At 39.3% G+C, this 21,653-nt stretch overlaps 1 protein-coding gene across 11 annotated transcripts in view; it reads right to left on the reverse strand.

Annotated features, from left to right (window-relative positions):
* The window catches only part of LOC126272429 (homer protein homolog 2), an 807,523-nt gene that overhangs the window by 15,781 nt on the left and 770,089 nt on the right, over positions 1-21,653 (reverse strand). For all 11 annotated transcript variants that reach the window (XM_049975295.1, XM_049975297.1, XM_049975288.1 and 8 more), the window contains one exon: positions 21,393-21,559. In XM_049975295.1, coding sequence (XP_049831252.1) covers positions 21,393-21,559 — 167 coding nt within the window. The remainder of the gene's footprint in view (positions 1-21,392; positions 21,560-21,653) is intronic.

Below are 21,653 nucleotides of genomic sequence, written 5' to 3' on the forward strand. Positions count from 1 at the left end.
TGCCTACACGCAATCCAAAAATTTAGAAAAATATTTCCAGATCATACTAAAAAAAATGTTCATCCTTCAGTCATGCCAAATCTTTACTACTGTGGCATAGTTCAACACGGGTCAAACTGTGATAACTCCAAATGACTGGAACTGGAGATGAACTTTTGCACAAGATGTATGTGTAACAATCACTTGTTTCAGCAAATCAGTCTTCCTACACTCAATTAGGTTGGACGTTACCAAATAGGCAGCTAGATTTTCACATTCTCTGTTTACTTCACCGATTCCTTAGTCACTGGTGCTCTCAGTACCTCCCCTCACATGTCAAATACCTCCACAGTTGCAGTACCAGATCAGATGTGTCCTGCATTTTTGCTGTATCTTTGCACAACACCATTTCAGCCATGCAACTATAGAACAAATTACCCTGCAACTAATCCAAACCACTATGCATTCAAAAGGAGATTAACACTTTGCCCCCCCCCCCCCCTCCCTCTCTCTCTCTCTCTCTCTCTCTCTCTCTCTCTCTCTCTCTCTCTCTCTCTCTCTCTCTCTACACACACACACACACACACACACACACACACACAGTCAACTTCTTCTCCACATGAATTCCATTTACACTGTCGTCGTACAACTGTTAGATGTGACCACACACATTCAACAAAAACACAATGAGGGAACTGCTTATTGTTAATACGAGTGACATTTCTTATATTGCACATATTCATCACCATCATTAAACATTGCACCTGTACTATACAAACTGTGATGTTTATTCACTGAGGATGTCACGATTGATATATGAGAGGGCCTGATGGCCCTAATCTTTCCAGGTGAAATAAATGCATAAATAAATAATATGGGTGAAATCCTTGGTTGCCTTGTCTCTGGTCTCAGCTACCCTTAAAAGGTTTGTTGCTTTCTCTCCGGACTTAAGTTTCTCAAAGACTTCTTTTCATGCAGCCATCAGACTTCTCTAGCTGCTCTTTCTGCCTCCTGGTTTGCCACCTTGTATAGTTGTTTGTCCTCCTCAGCAGCTCTGGTTTCATCCTACATCATCCTGGAATTTCATTTCATTTCATTTTTACAATCTTTAACAGTACACTGTTCACCAACAAATTTATTTTTCAAAGAGGCAACCGAACCCAGAGGTTCTCTCCAACAATTATTCACACACACTTTTAATTACACATCCATTTATATTCCGCAACTCCTCTACCCCCTTTACTGGTTGTAATTCATCCAATACTTTTTTTTAATGCTTGCCACTATCTGGGATGGTCAGTCTCTACTGTTTGATTCTTGGAGTTGTTTTGTTTAATCTCACAATCAGTCACTATCCAGTTTGAGCAGGGTTGATATATGTTCTCCCACTATAACCTTATAGTTCTTAAGGGTGGGTGTAATGGATTTTGGTCCAAAAAATCGATTTTACAAAAATATTATTCTCTTGATCTACACAGTTTAATCTATGTTGTGTGTGAATTGTATCATGATAGCAGCTTTAGAAATACCTTTTAATTGTTGAACTGATTAACTCTGCACTGGCAGTTTTCCAACATTTGGAAAACTGCTTGCTTAAGTAGAATTTTTGCCAGTGTGAAGGCTATTTCCTTTTGATATTGTTGGCAGACATCTATATCTTTGCCTGACAACTTTCTTGCATGTGGTTTATTTACATTTTGACAATACTAACACGTATTAGTAGGTGGAAGGTTGAATATGCAAATCTTTACATGTAAGTCAAGATTTATGCATAATGGATAAAACTGTGTTTAGGAAAATGAGGTTTCATGGAAATTGGTTTACCAACAAAAAAGAGGAAGCAGCTCAAGTAGGGGCATGGAGGCTGCTGCAGTTGTGAGGATGTTCTCCAGATCTCAGGACCAATATGGTGTTAGATATACTAAATACTTTGGTGATGGGGACTCCTCTTCATTCAAAGCTGTAACAGATAAAAATCTATACAATACAACAATAAAAAGTTGGAAAGTGTTGGCCACATCCAAAAGAGGCTTGGTGGTAAGCTTTGTCACTTGCTGAAAGAGATGAAAGGTGAAGTACTTAGGACTGGAAAACCGCTAGGGGGAAAAGGCACGCTTACTCTGAACGAAATTGATTCTCTTCAGTTATTTTTTGGGAGAGGTATCAGGAAAAACACACATAATTTAGAGGCAATGAGGCATGCTGTATGGGCAATTTTTTTCCACAAACTATCCACTGACCAAACACTGATGTACAATCGGTATCCGAAAGATGATTGGTGTAAGTTCAACAACAGAAATGTGACATATTCACATAAACACTCACTGCCAGAATGTGTTATGAATGCAATTAAGCACACATTCAGGTTTCTTGCAAACCCTGGTTCATTGAGGAAGTGTCTTCATGGAAAGAGGCAATATGCAAACGAAAGCCGCAATAATTTAATTTGTATTAGATGCTCAAAAAGGACATTCTGTGGACTCAAAATAGGTGTCTATGATGCAATTTTATGTTACAATATTGGAAATAATGACAGAACTGAAGTGCTGAATGAAGTTGGTATAGATCCTGATGTGTTTACAACAAAAGTATTTACACCATCGACGAGAGCAGGGTCAATAAAGCTAACAGATCAGTTTCTTACCAGCAAATACAGGTCAGGCAGATCTGAAGAGGAGAGATGGGAACCCTGGAGGATTTTAAAACTGAGGTAAGCTTATTGCATGCAGAAGTATCACAAGAAAATCTTTGAACCTCATTTTCTCTGTTTTACATTTTCAACATTATAAAAAGCCTTCTCTCAAAAAGTATATGCACCAATTCTATGAAATTTTCTGGAACTGTTTGCAATGTGCTGCTGTCTCCCTGGGACTAAGAAACACGAGATCCTGCAATTACATTCTGATTTGTAGATGGTTGTATGTATAAAAAAAAGTTAATTTTGGATGTGCAAAATTAAAAACTCTGTTAATGATACAATTTGCACCATCAATTGATAACTGTAGTTCAGTGGTCTTACAACCTTCTCAGGACACTACAATAAAATTTTCAGATTAATTGCATGATTTGAATTTAAATTATGGCTTTTTATACAAAGGACAATAAAAAATTAAAAATTCAAATTTCAGGCACAATATTAATCCTGGATATTTTATTATATTTTTCCGTTACAACATAGCTCTTTTGCTTTGCACATGTAAAATTTCAGATTTGTACATTGATAAATAAGGCTGTAATGATTTTTTTAAAAAATGAATGTTTACATTTTCTGTTACATTTCCCTCTAACCTCCTTCAAGTACAGTCTTCGGCACATGATGAAATGTAGCTGGCTCTCTCTTCTTCCACTTTTTTACTTAGTTTCTGTCTTGCTGCGCCTGCTACACGGACGTCTGAATCACAGCTCTTGTACAAGATAAGTAATTTAAGTAGTAATAAACTGTTTTTTAACACTTTAAACTAATTTATTACGTTAATTATAGTGCTCTGCAAGCGTACCATTAAAGGTTTTTGTCTTACTCGCGTATTTTCACAGTAATCACGTAAAGTTCGTTTTGTTTACATATCGCGGCCAGGCCGAACCTTTGAGTTTTCAGATTAAACTTCATACCGCAATCTTAAGTGCATTTACTGATAGTTTAGTGTGCTAAATACGTTTGCTGCCCCTTTATATCTGTAGAGTATCGTCATCTCTTAAGTAATTTCCAGTAAAAAACTTCTGAACCACTGTTTACATAGTCGCGAGTAGGCCTAATTTTTCGTACACGTATTTTCATTGTTTTCCGGTAACTTAATTGTCTTTCTGTCACTAAAATCGATTTGTACCATGAGTGTAAAGTGCCTGACGTGCTGTAGGATCGTTAGCTCCGGGGTCTGGTGTGATGGATGTAGTAACTTTTTTCATTGGGGCGACTGTAGTGGCGTGGGAATTGGGAAAATGAGCGAGACTCATCAGTGGTTCTGTAGGCTATGCAGTAGAGATAGGAAGATTGTGGAACAGGAGGGGAAAATTGCTGCCCTTCAGGCTGAGTTAGATGAGGCTAGGCGAGAACTGGGCAGGTTAAGGGGGGAGAAGGGTAAACAGGGGTGGGAAGTGGCAACAGGCATGAGGAACAGGCCAAGAAATTCTTCTGACAGCTTTGTTATTAATGTACAAAATAGGTTTGACCTGTTGCCTCAGTCAGAAACTGATGAGCCTCTCACAGAAGTAGATGTAGACAGGGCTCAAAAAGCTTTCAGCAGCAAATTGATTAAGAATGTAGGGAAGTCTGCAAAGAGAAAGAAAGTCTTGTTGCTAGGTAGTTCGCATGCTAGGGGTGTGGGCCAACTTCTGCAGGATGAATTGGGGTTGGATTACCAGGTCACAAGTTTTTTCAAACCTAGTGCTGGACTGGGGCATGTTACAGAGGATTTAGGTTCACTATGTAGAGGCTTTATTAAGGAAGATACCATGGTTATTGTGGGTGGGCCGGGCAACAGTATTGACAGAGATCCGGGGTACAGCATAGTGTGTGACCTGGCAAAGATTGCATCGGCATCGAATCATACCAGTGTTGGGTTTGTGTCGGTTCTGGAGCGCCACAACCGACCTCATTTGACCTCTTCTGTCAGGAGAGTTAATTTGGAGTTGGAACGGCTACTTGGATCTGGTGCAGGGTCACACATTGGTGTGGTTCCTGTTGATTCACTCTGTAGGTGGGACTATACTAGATATGGCCTACACCTCAACAGGAAAGGGAAGGGTAAACTGGCTGGGCTGATAGCAGGAAATTTAAAGGGGGGAGGAACTACAACTCATGGTGGAAACACTTTTTTAGTGTAAGATCAGTGTCCAGTGGGAAACTCAGCCAGGCAAGTACTAAAGATGTTAAAAAAGTTCAAGATACTCACAAAAGTAAAGTGAAAAATAATGTTAGTATATTTCATCAAAATATTGGGGGATTGAAGAATAAAATTGATGAGCTTCTGCTTTGTTTAGAAGATACAGAAACCAAGAATGTAATAGATATACTATGCCTGTCTGAGCATCACATTGTCACTGATATGCAAAAGGTTAGCATCAATGGGTACAAATTAGCTGCACATGTAAGTAGAGATAATATGATGAGAGGAGGAGTTGCCATATATGTCAAAAGCTTCCACAGTGCAAAAAATTTAGAAATTAAAAAATTTTGTGTAGAGCAACATATGGAAGCATGTGCCACTGAACTAAAACTAAATGATGGCACTTTCATAATTGTAACAGTGTATAGGTCCCCCTCAGGGAATTTCCATCTATTTCTAGAAAACTTGGATGCTTTGTTGTGCTATCTGTCAGACAGGGGGAAGCAAATTATCATTTGTGGGGATTTCAATGTTGATTCCCTGAAAGAGTGTAATAGGAAGAATGACCTTTTAGTATTACTCAGTTCTTTCAATTTGAGCTCCGTCATTGATTTTCCTACTCGGATAACAAAGAACAGCAGTACATTGATAGATAACTTTTTTATAGACCAAGATAAGTTTAAGGACATAAATGCTTATCCTGTTGAGAATGGTCTTTCAGATCATAGTGCACAGCTTGTTACAGTACATGACATAGCTCCATGCAGTATATCAAATCAGAATTTCAAAGCAGTGCGTTCAATTAACAATATAAATATTGCAAACTTTAGGGAAAGCCTACAGCAGCTAGACTGGGATGAAGTGTATAAGGAACCCGATGCAAACTTGAAATATAACTTATTTCACAATACATTTTTAAGGGTATTTGAAAATTGTTTTCCCATGAAAATAGTTAAACATAATTCCAAGAAAACATATAAAAAACCTCGGCTAACTAAAGGAATAAGAATATCTTGCAACCGTAAAAGAGAACTGTATCTAACAGCAAGAGGGAGTACTGACCCCGAAATTGTTCAATATTATAAAAACTATTGTGCGGTACTAAGAAAAGTTATTAAAAAGTCCAGAAGCATGTGTATCATGTCTGAGATCAGTAACTCTGATAATAAAATTAAAGCAATTTGGAATATTATTGAAAGGGAAACAGGGCAACCAAGAGCACAGGAAGACTTTAGTGCAATAAAACTGAATGACAAGTGCACTAACAAACAATCAGAAATTGAAAATATTTTGAATAATCATTTTTTAAATGTTGTGGAGAAAATAGGATCTAGATCTTCACTAGAAGAGGCAAGGCTATTAATAGAAGAGGCCATACCTGCGCAGTTTGAAACAACTGTAATTCCACCAACCTCTCACTCTGAAATCAGTAAAATAATAAACTCACTGAAAAGTAAAAGCTCTTACGGAATTGATGGCATTTCCAGCAAAGTACTTAAAGCTTGTTCCCCACAGATAAGTAGGATTCTCAGCCACGTATGTAATAGCTCTTTGGAGCAGGGTGTTTTCCCTGATAGACTGAAATATGCCATTGTAAAACCATTGCATAAAAAGGGGGATACGTCGGATGTCAACAACTACCGCCCAATCTCTCTTCTGACAGCTCTATCAAAAATTTTTGAGAAAGTAATGTACTCAAGAGTAGCCTCCCATATTTGTAAAAATAAAGTACTAACAAAATGTGTTTGGTTTTCAGAAAGGCTTTTCAACAGAAAATGCTATATATGCTTTCACTGATCAAATATTAAATGCTCTGAATAACCGGACATCACCCATTGGTATTTTTTGTGATCTCTCAAAGGCCTTTGATTGTGTAAATCATGGAATTCTTTTAGATAAGCTAAATCATTATGGTTTGAGTGGGGCAGTGCACAAATGGTTTAATTCATACTTAACTGGAAGAATGCAGAAAGTTGAAATAAGTGGTTCGTGTAATGTTAAAACAACAGCTGATTCCTCAAACTGGGGTGCTATCAAGCACGGGGTCCCACAGGGTTCGGTCTTAGGTCCTTTACTGTTCTTGATATACATTAATGACATACTATTCCACATTGATGAAGATGCAAAGTTAGTTCTTTTTGCTGATGATACAAGTATAGTAATAACATCCAAAAACCAAGAACTAAGTGATGTAATTGTAAATGATGTTTTTCACAAAATTATTAAGTGGTTCTCAGCAAACGGACTCTCTTTAAATTTTGATAAAACACAGTATATACAGTTCCGTACAGTAAATGGCACAACTCCAGTAATAAATATAGAATTTGAACAGAAGTCTGTAGCTAAGGTAGAATTTTCAAAATTTTTAGGTGTGTCCATTGATGAGAGGATAAACTGGAAGCAACACATTGATGGTCTGCTGAAACGTCTGAGTTCAGCTATGTATGCTATTAGGGTTATTGCAAATTTTGGTGATAAGAATCTCAGTAAATTAGCTTACTATGCCTACTTTCATTCACTGCTTTCGTATGGCATCATATTCTGGGGTAATTCATCGTTGAGTAGAAAAGTATTCATTGCACAAAAACGTGTAATCAGAATAATTGCTGGAGCCCACCCACGGTCATCCTGCAGACATCTATTTAAGGATCTAGGGATCCTCACAGTAACCTCACAGTATATATATTCCCTTATGAAATTTGTTAGTAATAATAAAACCCAATTCAAAAGTAATAGCAGTGTGCATACCTATAACACCAGGAGAAAGGATGATCTTCACTATGCAGGGTTAAATCTGACTTTGGCACAGAAAGGGGTAAATTATGCTGCCACAAAAATCTTTGGGCACCTACCAAACAGCATCAAAAGCCTGACAGAAAGGAAAAAAAAAAAAAAAAAACTTTGTCATTGGTGTCATGCAATATTTTGTGTAATGTAATTTCTTGTACAGACATCTTTTATTAACCTGACACGTTCCACATCATTACGAAGTGTCGTATTCATGATCTATGGAACAAGTATTAATCTAATCTAATCTATTGCTTGACAAGGCAAAATCTACCACCCTCCTCCCTTCTTCATTTCTCTTCTACAGTCCCCATCCCTTAGTTCTCGTCTTGCTACTTTACTTCCTTTACTGGCTTCTAGGTGACCATGAAAGGCCTCTGATTCACATAATTCTTTCTCCTACTGCAAGACTTTCAAAAGAAGGTATCCTTTTCCTCCTCATAACAACCAATTTATGGAGCATATGCAATGATAATGTTACAGGTATCTCTGAAGCACAGCCTGTGACTCATTATTAGATCACTACTTCTGCTAACATCTATTAAGGCTGGGCTAATCATCCTAAAAAGAATAATCACCACCACACTGTTTCTTTCTTGGCTGTTTCTCCACTGCAGATTGGGCAGCAGCCTCCTCCTTATTCTTTTGCCTTATTCCCTTCCATCCTATCTCCTGTATGCAGAGTATGTCAATCTTCCTATTCTCCACTACATCAGCCACCTCTCTTCATCTTCATGCCATCGATCTTATGTTCAGTGTCCCTATCCTGATCTGAGTTAGCTCCTTAGCTGGGCCAACTCTCAACTCTGTAGCCTTTGCCTATTTCTCATAGGAAACAGATAAATTTATTGCAGACTGCCTTCAGTGAGTGACCTAGAAGTTTCCAAGGCACATCTTTAAAAAACTGCCATTTTTGTTCTGGGTTATCTTTTTTTTTTTTTTTTTTTTTTTAAAGAATGTAATAATATGCCCTTTCTGATCCCAAAACGCCTCCTTTATGTGGGCTAGTGATCGGCAGCAATACTGCTGACCTATTCTATTAACCCTGCAATACTCGGCTCTAGTGAAGCTGCACTATGGTTTCAGTTGCTGTGGATCCACACCTAGAAAGCCATTAACGGGGGGGGGGGGGGGGGGGGGGGGGGGGGAGAAAAAAAAAAACCAGGAGAAACATTATTCCTAGATAATTCTTGTAACTAAACATTGAAAATACTATGTTGTAGGTATGTCAGGTTGTCAAAAGGTACATAAAAAAGACTGAGCACTCTGATTTCTAATACACATCCTGGTCTTAGCTTCAACTAGGCTGCTGTCACACATCCATCTCCACCCACACCATAGGTCTGTAACTTCACTTATTCTATACCCACACCTCCTTCCTCACAGTTTCCTCTCCCCCCATCTATCTCCCTCTCTCAATCCACATCACTGTGCACTAATTCGCCCTGTGCTGTGCACGTATGGGACCAGCCTTCCACAATCGTCCATCCTACTCCCTGCCTCCTGTCTTCAATGATAAACTCTACACACACACACACACACACACACACACACACACACACACACACACACACACACACACACACGTTATTGGTCATATTAAAAATGTTTCACATCATAACTATCATCTCCTCCTCCTCCTTCTCCTCCTCCTCCTCATATTTATGGCACGATCATTACTTTTACCATGTTGCCAGAACTTTCCATATATACAGTAAGTAAAGAGCTGTTAAATGCAATGCTCATTTAGGTCTATGTCTGTGGACTTATATAGCCTCTTTTCCTTACCCATTATTACACCCAAAGTAATGTTATACTAACTTGTTTCTTCTGGGTGCCACTGTTCAGTTTCTGTGATGGCCTAATCATGCTCTTTTATCCACAACATGTGTGTACAATGTCGGCATCAGGACAATTTATTAGTGTGGGTGCCAACATTCAGAGGCAGCTATGCTGTCAGGCACAACTACAAACTGAGGGGCAAACTTATTGTTCTCTTTTGATTGACAGGTTTTCAACCTACTGTTTCCTTACCTTAGCTTGAAGCTTAGATTTTGCTTTCTTAATTCTTTCCTCATGTGATTAATTAAAAGTGTGCAGCACTTATGTCTCACACTCATGAGATTAAGCCCTTTGCCAATGGTAGAATTACTGTGTTGAATTGTATTTTAAACATACTGACTTAGAACCAGCAAAAAGGCTCCTTTGATGTTTTTTTGCCAGCAGGTCCTCATCAGCACTCAAGTGTATATTTGACTGGTGGGGTTTGTATCAGACAACCAAGAAATGAAGACCATTATCAAGACTGACATGGGTCTTGTTTAAAAGGGAATGATGTGTTGTAACCATATGTATGTACAAATATATTCTGTCCAATGAAGGTGAAGGGGGCTACACCTTGAGAAATTTGCATATCACAGTTTTCGATGCATTCCATTTCCCAAATAAACAATGGTTATCAGCAGATAACAACAATGTAATCTGAGAAAATTAAACCAACCAATTTAATAGTAAAAATAGAAATCATTTAAATATGATTGATGTGTGACACACATGTAACAGCTTATATGTGGTACTAGTTCTGAATTACTGATCTTTTTCTATATTACATACAGATTCCCATGCACACAGACACCAAAATGCACTCATCTGTGGTCAAGGCAAGATTTAGTATTTACTGGTGATTGCTTGGAATGAATGTGCATGCACAGTTGTGTGTGCTAGTGTGCATAACAAAACTAGGAAATGAGTGTTGGATCGAAAGCTAGCAGTGTTTCCAAGCTGTAACGAATGCACAGAAGCATCCAGTTTAACAAGAGCTCTGACTGTCCAATCCCTGTGATTTCCATTATTTTCACTGGGTCCTTTTTTTAGGGAAAATGTTTCCATATGTAGTGCTGTCAACTAAATACAGACACAGTTATAATACCAGTGGAAAGGGGGGGGGGGGGGTGATTGTTAGGGTCAGTATGACATGAAGTATTGACCTCAGGTATCAGGCTGCCACATTTACAGACTTACATAACTTTTGTAACATTATTATTTCATTTACCTAATCATTTTAAAGCTCAATTTATTACACTATCTAATTTCATTACACCTCTGCTCTAGTTTCATTGTGATCAATCAATACTTGAATGTAAACAATTCTCATTTTGTAATTCCAGACTACCTTTTACAAGAAGTGAAACCAGCTTTCTGTTAGTATTTATATAATGAACACATGTACATGTTAGGTACATTTTACAATTAATAACCTTCATGATATAAGCAACGTTATATTAAAAAAAAAAAAACATTGTCAACCACAATGTATTTTGTTTTTCTATCAAAACATAAAAGCTTGTTAAACAAGAAAAGTAAAGTTCTCATATCACTGGAGGAAACTGAAAAATCTACAGATATTTTGCACATATGTACTCTGCATAAAAGTGTATGATCAGGACATCACAGAAATTAAACAGCTGCATCCAGAAGGAACAGTTTGTTTCACATTACTATAGGTGTAATATCAGGTAAGGAAAAAGGGGCTATATATATATGTCTGCTTGTGTCTGTGTATGTGCGGATGGATGTGTGTGTGTGTGTGTGTGTGTGTGTGTGTGTGTGTGTGTGTGTGTGTGTGTGTGCGTGTGTGTGTGTGTGTGCGCGCGCGCGCGGTAGTGTACACCTGTCCTTTTTTTCCCCCTAAGGTAAGTCTTTCCACTCCCGGGATTGGAATGACTCCTTACCCTCTCCCTTAAAACCCACATCCTTTTGTCTTTCCCTCTCCTTCCCTCTTTCCTGAAGAAGCAACCGTTGGTTGCGAAAGCTAGAAATTCTGTGTGTGTGTGTGTGTGTGTGTGTGTGTGTGTGTTTGTGAGTTTTATTTCTTGTGCCTGTCTACACACACACACACACACACACACACACATCCATCCATACATACATACATACACACACAGAGACAAGCAGATATATTTAAAGGCAAAGAGTCTGGGCAGAGATGTCAGTCGAGGCGGAAGTGCAGAGGCAAAGATGATTTTGAATGACAGGTGAGGTACGAGTGGTGGCAACTTGAAATTGAGCCTGGTGGATAACGAGAAGAGAGGATATATTGAAGGGCAAATTCTTATCTCCGGAGTTCGGATAGGTTGGTGTTGGTGGGAAGTATCCAGATAACCCAGACAGTGTAACACTGTGCCAAGATGTGCTGGCCGTGCACCAAGGCATGTTTACCCACAGGGTAATCCTCATCTCCAGCAGGGATACAACTTCCTAAAATCCTGCCCCGAAATTAGATCCATCCTTCATGAAATCCTCCCCACTCCACCAAGCATGTCTTTCCGCAGTCCACCTAACTTTCGTAACCTCTTGGTTCATCCCTATGAAATCCCCAAACCACCTTCCCTACCCTCTGGCTCCTAACCTTGTAAACGCTCCTGGTGTAAAACCTGTCCTATGCACCCTCCCACCACCTACTCCAGTCCTGTAACCCAGAAGGTGTACATGATGAAAGGCAGAGCCACGTGTGAAAGCACCCACGTGACTTACCAACTGACCTGCCTACACTGTGACACTTTGTATGTGGGAATGACCAGCAACAAACTGTCCATTCGCATGAATGGACACAGGCAGACAGCGTTTGTTGGTAATGAGGATCACCCTGTGGCTAAACATGCCTTGGTGCATGGCCAGCACATCTTGGCACAGTGTTACACCGTCCGGGTTATCTGTATACTTCCCACTAACACCAACCTGTCAGAACTCTGGAGATGGGAACTTGCCCTTCAGTATATCCTCTCTTCTCGATATCCACCAGGCCTCAATCTCCGCTAATTTCAAGTTGCTGCCACTCATACCTAACCTGTCATTCAACATCATCTTTGCCTCCCCACTTCCGCCTCGATTGACATCTCTGCCCAAACTCTTTGCCTTTAAATGTGTGTGTGTGTGTGTGTGTGTGTGTGTGTGTGTGTGTGAGCACGAGCGCGCGTGCGTGCGGGTATATACCAATCCTTTTTACCCCCTAAGGTAAGTCTTTCCGCTCCCGAGATCGGAATGACTCCTTACCCTCTCCCTTAATACCCACATCCTTTTATCTTTCCTTTTCCTTCCCTCTTTCCTGACAAAGCAGCCGCAACAGGCACAATAAAATAAGACACAAACACACACACCAAATTTCTAGCTTTCGCAACCAGCAGTTGCTTCGTCAGTAAACTACGAAACTAGAGTGTGACAACAGCAAATGCGGAAGAATATACATATCATCGTCATGTTTATATTCGTATTATTCTTATGCCTAATAGTGATACAGTCAGAAATGAAGCACAACAACTGACTAAATTTTCAAATCTAACATGACTAATTTTTGTGCAGAATGTAATGTACACAACAGCCGTCTGCAAAGATTTTCAAAGAGAGAAAAATTTTAGCTAAACTCTCATTCAGAACATCTTCTATCACACGCAGTCTATTATTTGGTTCTTGTTGATCATTATCAAAGAAAGCAGCAGTGTAAGTAACAACAAATAGCAGTCTCCTGCCATTGTTTCGCTAATGAGACAATTCCTCTTTTTTTTTTATTGTAAGCGGCGGTAGGGCGCACAAAAGCAAGCAATGCCGCGAGCGGTAACAGGTCGTAAACACACATTGTCAGAATGCGACAAACAATGCATGACACAGTACAATAATGCATTTTCAGCTTAAAGTGACGTAAACACTTATAACAAAGAGAATGGAAGTTATCAGATCAAAGAAAAATAAGCAATCGATTCAAACCTAGACGAAGCACGTGAAAAAGGAAGGGCACCCGTATAAATACGGACAGAGTGCCTGACGCATAGCAATGGCTAACTGGCAAAGCTTAACTGCTGAGCTTACGACTCAAACCAAACTACTGTAGCTGAATCGTCATTCATTTGACGTAAATTGGGTCTCATATTACAATGGACCAACTTTGTTTGGATTTGAAGGTGCAGCCTAAAACTTTTCTCTCCCCTTGAATTTCGAGTCTCAAATTTCAGGTGCGGCTTACCAGAGTCGTTAATTTTTTTTTTCCCCCCCCTTGATTTCGAGTCTCATTTTTCAGGTGCGGCTTAGATTTGAGTAAATACAGTAGGTATTAAAGAATAGGCTTAGCATAATATATAACATCCAACTCCCTGATGACAGAAGAGATGAGGCAGATATATTAAATTCAAATTACTGACAGAAAATTGAACGATTTTTTCCTAACGATAGCTAAAAACAGAGACACAAAAAAGAAATGATCTACCAAAGATCAATCTATTATATTTGCTCAGACATTGCACACTCCACCACCAGGCACCACTTTTGTACTACCATCTATGAGAAGTACAGGGTGATTATAATTAAAGTTAAACTTTCAAAATGCTGTAGAAATAACATCACTGGTCAGAACAACGTCAAATGGCAATGGAATATTATCAGAGAAAAGGGAAAACGTATGGCAGAAGAAAAAAAAAAAGATAGTGCAAAAATTGATTGAAAAAACAGGTTCTTTGGTGTGCAACCTGGTGGAGGGAGGAAACGAATTGATTCAACATCAGTGGACGCAGTGGCTACAGAAATGCAGGAGGAAATGAATGGTGGTATGCAAACGTGTAGTGTACAGAGAATCAACCAAACATTGGACATACCCGTGAGCAAGGTGCGTAAAATTCAACGAAACATCTTTCTTTGATATCCATTCAAAATTACCCATGTGCATGAATTGCTTTCTGTTGACCTGCCAGGAAGAGAGACCTTTGCTTTAGAATATCTTGCTTGCATGGAAGTGGACAATGATTGGCTGTGGAAGATTCTACATCTACATCTACATCTACATCTACATCTACATCTACATCCATACTCCGCAAGCCACCTGACGGTGTGTGGCGGAGGGTACCCTGAGTACCTCTATCGGTTCTCCCTTCTATTCCAGTCTCGTATTGTACGTGGAAAGAAGGATTGTCGGTATGCTTCTGTGTGGGCTCTAATCTCTCTGATTTTATCCTCATGGTCTCTTCGCGAGATATACGTAGGAGGGAGCAATTACTGCTTGACTCTTTGGTGAAGGTATGTTCTCGAAACTTTAACAAAAGCCCGTACCGAGCTACTGAGCGTCTCTCCTGCAGAGTCTTCCACTGGAGTTTATCATCTCCGTAACGGTTTCACGATTACTAAATGATCCTGTAACGAAGCGCGCTGCTCTCAGTTGGATCTTCTCTATCTCTTCTATCAACCCTATCTGGTGCGGATCCCACACTGCTGAGCAGTATTCAAGCATTGGGCGAACAAGCGTACTGTAACCTACTTCCTTTGTTGTCGGATTGCATTTCCTTAGGATTCTTCCAATGAATCTCAGTCTGGCATCTGCTTTACCGACGATCAACTTAATATGATCATTCCATTTTAAATCACTCTTAATGCGTACTCCCAGACAATTTATGGAATTAACTGCTTCCAGTTGCTGACCTGCTATTTTGTAGCTAAATGATAAGGGACCTATCTTTCTATGTATTCGCATCACATTACACTTATCTACATTGAGATTCAATTGCCATTCCGTGCACCATGCGTCAATTCGCTGCAGATCCTCCTGCATTTCAGTACAATTTTCCATTGTTGCAACCTCTCGATACACCACAGCATCATCTGCAAAAAGCCTCAGTGAACTTCCGATGTCATCCACCAGGTCATTTATGTATATTGTGAATAGCAACGGTCCTATGACACTCCCCTGCGGCACATCTGAAATCACTCTTACTTCGGAAGACTTCTCTCCATTGAGAATGACATGCTGCGTTCTGTTATCTAGGAACTCCTCAATCAAATCACACAATTGATCTGATAGTACATATGCTCTTACTTTGTTCATTAAACGACTGTGGGGAAGTGTGTGAAACGCCTTGCGGAAGTCAAGAAACACGGCATCTACCTGTGAACCTGTGTCTAAGGCCCTCCGAGTCTCATGGACAAATAGCACGAGCTGGGTTTCACATGACCGTCTTTTTCGAAACCCATGCTGATTCCTACAGAGTAGATTTCTAGTCCCCAGAAAAGACATTATACTCGAACATAATACGTGTTCCAAAATTCTACAACTGATCGACGTTAGAGATATAGGTCTATAGTTCTGCACATCTGTTCAACGTCCCTTCTTGAAAACGGGGACAATTGAAGCCCACTTCCATCTGACAGGATATGTTAATACACAGAATTGTCAAATATGGGCAATGGAAAATGCACACGCAAATCAGTCAGTATCACTTCATCCTGAACAGGTCACTGTGTGGTGCGGGTTTACGGCATCGTTTATCACAGGGCCATATTTTATCAAACAGACAGGTGCTTCTGGTCCTCTTACCTGTTCTGTCACTGGTAAGTGCTATGAGGGTCTTTTGCACAAACACGTCATTCCAGCTCTCCAACAGCATGGATGTGTGGATGGGATCATTTTTATGCAAGATGGCGCACGTCCACACACTGCAAATGTAGTTAAGCAGCTGATGAAGCGCCATTTGGGAAATAACAGAATTATTAGCTGCCATTTCTCTACAGCCTGTCCCCAATCACCTGATCTTAATCCGTGTGACTTCTGGCTGTGGGGCTATCTGAAAGAAGTTGTGTTCAGTGTTTCAACTGCAAACTTAGCTGCACTGAAGGCACACATTGGGCAACACATTCTGAATGTGACCCCAGAAAAACTTCGATTAGCTGTGGAACATGCTGTTTCTCAATTTCAACTTGTAGCAGAAAATGGCAGACAGCATACTGAACATGTTGCGCGAGTCACGTGGAAATTAATAATCCAATTTGAGTTTGGTTGATACTTTTTATGCAGTTTTTGCCCTCAGGACAAATAAAAACCAATTATTCCCATCCAATGTGTAATGACCTTGCCGTGGTGTATGGCCTACGTCACTAACCGTATCGCACCTGTATTCCCATGCACACCGAGTAGCACAGTTTTTCTTTAACGTCAAACGTACACCTTAGGCATTGTTGTATGTTTCATTTGTCATTTATAGTGGACCACTATTAAATTACAATGCTTACAGCACTGTCTATTGCTACATTTTGTAACTATTTATTTTTCTTCTGCCATACATTTTCCCCCTTCTCCAATAACATTCCATTGGAATTTTATGTCATTCTGACCAGTGGTGTTATTTCTACAGCAGTCTAAAAGTTTTACTTTAATTATAATCACCCTGTATTATGAAAACTATTTTATGTCACCAAAAAGGAGTCACTCCTGGCTATGATGGTATTCCAACTAAAGTACTAAAATCTTGTGCTGACTTGGTAGCATCAGCTTTGAGTTACCTTTGAAACCAGTGAAAGGGTATTTCCTGAAAGACCGAAGAATGTATTCATAACATTTGTCAAAATGGTGGTAAGTAACTGACCTATAATTATAGACCCTGTCCTTCCCATATTCCCAAATATCTTTGGGATGGTAGCTTATAACAGAATATTGAAGCATCTTTGTGCAACACATTTGTTTGAATGATATTTTCACCATTTGACTGTACAACTTCTTTATTCTATACTACTATCATGACTTTGGTGTTAAGCCACTGTGAAGTACAAAAATGGTGGTTATAATTAGACTTTATTACAATAAGCCATTTCAAGCTCTAGTGGACTGGTAGATCTTGATGAGGACTTTGCAACTTCTGGGTATAATTAGACTCTTTTAAGCACAGTCAAATGAGGGAAATATCATTCAAACATTATTATATAATTGTGGCCTAAAAATATGAAAAGATTATAAACCTCTTAACAAGTGCTCAGTTTAGCTTCTGTAAGGGTTTCTCTACTCAGAGAGCTCACAAACCTAATTCTGGTAGACCTAAACATAGCATTTTATGTAATCATGCTGAAGTATATGATTCTGCAGATCATAAAATTCTGCTAGGGAAATCAAAATGGTACAGCATGAAATAACTTTCCCTTGATGGATGGAGTCATATCTTGGGAATACAAAACAGATGGTCATATTAGCAAATTATACAACAGGAATAACACTAAATTTGGCGTGGGGAAACACAAAATACAATGACTCACAAGGTGCAGTGCATGACCGGCTCCCCTTTATGGCCTACATAAATGATTTACCTGAGACAGTGGAGGGCTTCAAAAACTGCAATTTTTACTGGTAGCCAAGTACACTGATTAGGGACCCAAATAAATCCATACTACACAAAGATATCACAATAATGGAGCATGTTTATAGCTGGTTCACAGCCAATACTTTTTCATTTAAACTTACAAAAACTCTTTGTTATACAACCTCAAGTCAATAAAAAGACTTACAGTTAGGGAACAATGGACATACACTGGATGAGGCTCTTTGTGTCAAGTCTTTATGCTTCTAGAAGGATAATAAACTGAGGTCACACCAGCACATGGGTAAGTTAGCCAAAAATTTCAGTTCTGCCCATTCATTGCACTTAGAAATCTCTCTCACTGTGATGACCCATGGACAGAATTGCTCATATGCTTTGAAATAGTCAGTCAGTCCATATCGTCCTATGGCATAATCTTCTGGGTTTATGCAGCTTATCCCAAAAAAATTATTATTCTAGACAAGTGTTCAATAAGAATCCTGTGTAAAGTTGATAAACTAGCATATTGCATAATCCTCTTTAAAGACAAAGGGTTTATTACACGTAAATCCCAATAAATATATTTGCTTCCCTTATCCTCACAATATATAGATCCCTCTGAGCTTCTAGTCTGCACGATCTTCCTTTCCTTTTTAACCTCCCCAAGTCGTCTCTCTCTCTCTCTCTCTCTCTCTCTCTCTCCTCTCCCCCCTCCTCCATAGGAAAGAAAAAATAGTTCTGAAACCTAAAATAGTGTCTGTACAACTGTATGTATGTACTGCTAGCACTAAGCACTTCGCCTCCTGTGGCTAAGGACTGACCAGCAATTCTGTCACAATATTATAATATACCAGGTGGTTATAATTAAATGTTCACTATTTAACATGTTATAACATGGAAACTCATTACCGTAAGAGTGCCAAACTTTGGTAGACTTAATGTACACAGTACGGAGTGCACGATTTCCATGTGACCATGATTTCCATATGGCCATCCAGTTCCAACTATGGCCACCAGGTGTCATGATCCAGTCATCATGATTCACAGTCTCACACACCTGACCAATCACAGTGCACTTTTTGACGTGTCAACATGAACTTGAACAAAAGGAACACGGCATTATTGGTGAAGCTTTATTATCAAATAAAACAGTAATGCTGCAGCTGCACTTCGAGAATTTCACTGTCTGAAAGGATTATGGAAGGGTCTTCTCTCTCTGCCTGCTGTGCAAAGCATGAAGAAGACATTCACATCAACTGCAGAACTGGGTGTCGCTCCCGCAAGAGGCCAACAACTGGCCGCACCACAGGTGGCTGATGAAATCACTGTTGTTATGGCAGACAATGCTGTGCTCAAACCCAATCGTCAGGCAGAGCATGTGCTGTGTCAGAAAGTTGAACATCCCGTGGTTCACTCTCAGAAGGTGCTTCAGACCATTCTCAAATGGTATCCGTACAACACCCATACCGTACAGTAACTTGCACCACAGGACATACAATGCCATGTTGACTTCGCTCTCCATTTTCTTGCAAGGATTGAAGTTGACAAGGGCTGGCCCTGGACCATGTGGCATGTGCATGAAGGCTACTGTCATATGCTTGTGTTCTACTGTCAGTATCGACCAGCCTATGCTTGTCCAGTTATAAAGGAGCTAAGTCCCCAATGTAAGCTGAAATTCTAGATTAAGCTACAGCTTTGCCGTAAGTGGGTTATCACCCAATAGTTGAATAATTTCATTTGATAAATGGCTACTGCCTTACTTTTAAGTGACATGTTGCCATTAAAGATATTGAAAAGTGAATGAGCACTCTCGGCTAAGTAGCAGCTTGGTTGTAGCTTAGTGATCATCTGCCACTGTTTTTACTAATGTGTAGCAACTATTACCACTAACCAGGTACATGTTAATGTGTGTGTTGTGAATCTAACTACTCTGGCATGAATGTATGTCAATCATTAGTAGTTGTTGCCTTCACATTTAATATTTACTGACATCAGGATTTTATTATTTGGAGCCTTTATTTAACTGTGTGCATTTTGCTCAAGTTGCAACTGAATGTTTTTATTAGGTATATGTTTTAAATGTTGTCAGCTATTGGTGGTGCTATTAGCATTTATTTAGAATATGCTTGCATATAATAAGCATGCACACTGGATTCCCTTCTCATTTACAAATTATCACTTCACAACGTCAGAAGCTGACACATGTCAAGTAACATTTGAAAGATTGCATTTCAAATATCTATGCCTATTTGATTATCATTGAAGTGGAAACTAACATAATGGATAAAGTTGTCTACAGCTTGCTCATCTGTAGTGGGTTGTAACTAACATATGACAAATTACATGTTGTTGTTGTGGTCTTCAGTCCCGAGACTGGTTTGCTGCAACTCTCCATGCTACTCTATTCTGTGCAAGCTGCTTCATTTCCCAGTACCTACCACAACCTACATCCTTCTGAATCTGCTTACTGTACTCATCTCTAGGTCTCCCTCTATGATTTTTACCCTCCACACTGCCCTCCAATATTAAATTGGTGATCTATTGATGCCTCAGAACATGTCCTACAAACCGATCCCTTCTTCTAGTCAAGTTGTGCCACAAACTCCTCTTCCCCCCAATTCTATTCAATACCTCCTCATTAGTTATGTGATCTACCCATCTAATCTTCAGCATTCTTCTGTAGCACCACATTTCGAAACGCTTTCCTTCCCATTGCCAGTCTTCATTTTATATCCTCTCTACTTCGACCATCGTCAGTTATTTTACTCCCCAAATAGCGAAACTCCTTTACTACTTTAAGTGTCTCATTTCCTAATCTAATTCCCTCAGCATCACCCAGCTACATTCCATTGTCCTCGTTTTGCTTTTGTTGATGTTCATCTTGTATCCTACTTTCAAGACACTATCCATTCCGTTCAACTGCTCTTCCAAGTCCTTTTCTGTCTCTGACAGAATTACGATGTCATCGGCGAACCTCAAAGTTTTATTTCTTCTCCATGGATTTTAATACCTACTCCGAATTTTTCTTTTGTTTCCTTCACTGCTTGCTCAATAACTTTTGATATTACCATGCTATAAGTTAAGGTTTACAGTCAGTCCTGTTTCATTGTTATCTTTCTTTAGCTAAGCTTAAATGAGACAGTGTTGGCCACCCAGTAGTGGTGGATAAAGAGGATGACTTCTCAAATATACAGCACATGAGTGAAAGAAACCAGCTGATGACACTTTTCTTTCCACATCCTTTTGCCCTTAACTTGAATTTTTATTTTTATTTATTTTTATCACCTTGTGCCCACTTTCCATCATCATATTCTTATCACATCCTTTTTGTTTTGCATTCACTTTTCTTTTCTTTGCATTCATGCACTGCATTTATTCATTATTAATTAAATTTTTTTTCATACTTGTTACCCTAATCTGGCTTCTGAACTGCATACAACTCAACTCACTATGAGGAATCTGGAATCTATATGTGGATCAATATCCCTCTATTGCTATTCTTTCCCTACACCCTGCATTACTCTTCGTCCAAGCTTTGCAATGACTTTTCTTCTCCTTCACAGCACATGTGCATATCCTTTTTCCTTCTTCCTCCTTTAAGCAAAAACTGTCACAGGTAATACAAAGATACTCCTCATCCATCACACATGCTTTTTGGACCTAAATTAAATATCTGTATCATACACGCACATTTCGATAAATTTACCTTTATACGTTCGTCCTGGGAGCGTGACTGTTGGTCAGGTGCAGCCTGCTGCTTTCCGAGGCGTTTCACTTCATCATCTTTCACTTTCAACTCATGTTCCAAGGTCTCCACTCGTTGCCTTAGAGCTTGTAGTTCTTTTCGCAGTTCTGCTGCTGCATCAGCATTCCCTGTTTGCAAAAATGTATCTTAGTCAACCAAAACTTATTTAGTATCATATCATTACCAAAAAGAACAAATGAATTCCATATGATACAAAAATTA

Source organism: Schistocerca gregaria, chromosome 5, assembly GCF_023897955.1.
Source record: "Schistocerca gregaria isolate iqSchGreg1 chromosome 5, iqSchGreg1.2, whole genome shotgun sequence".
In the NCBI taxonomy this organism is placed as follows: Eukaryota; Metazoa; Arthropoda; class Insecta; order Orthoptera; family Acrididae; genus Schistocerca; species Schistocerca gregaria.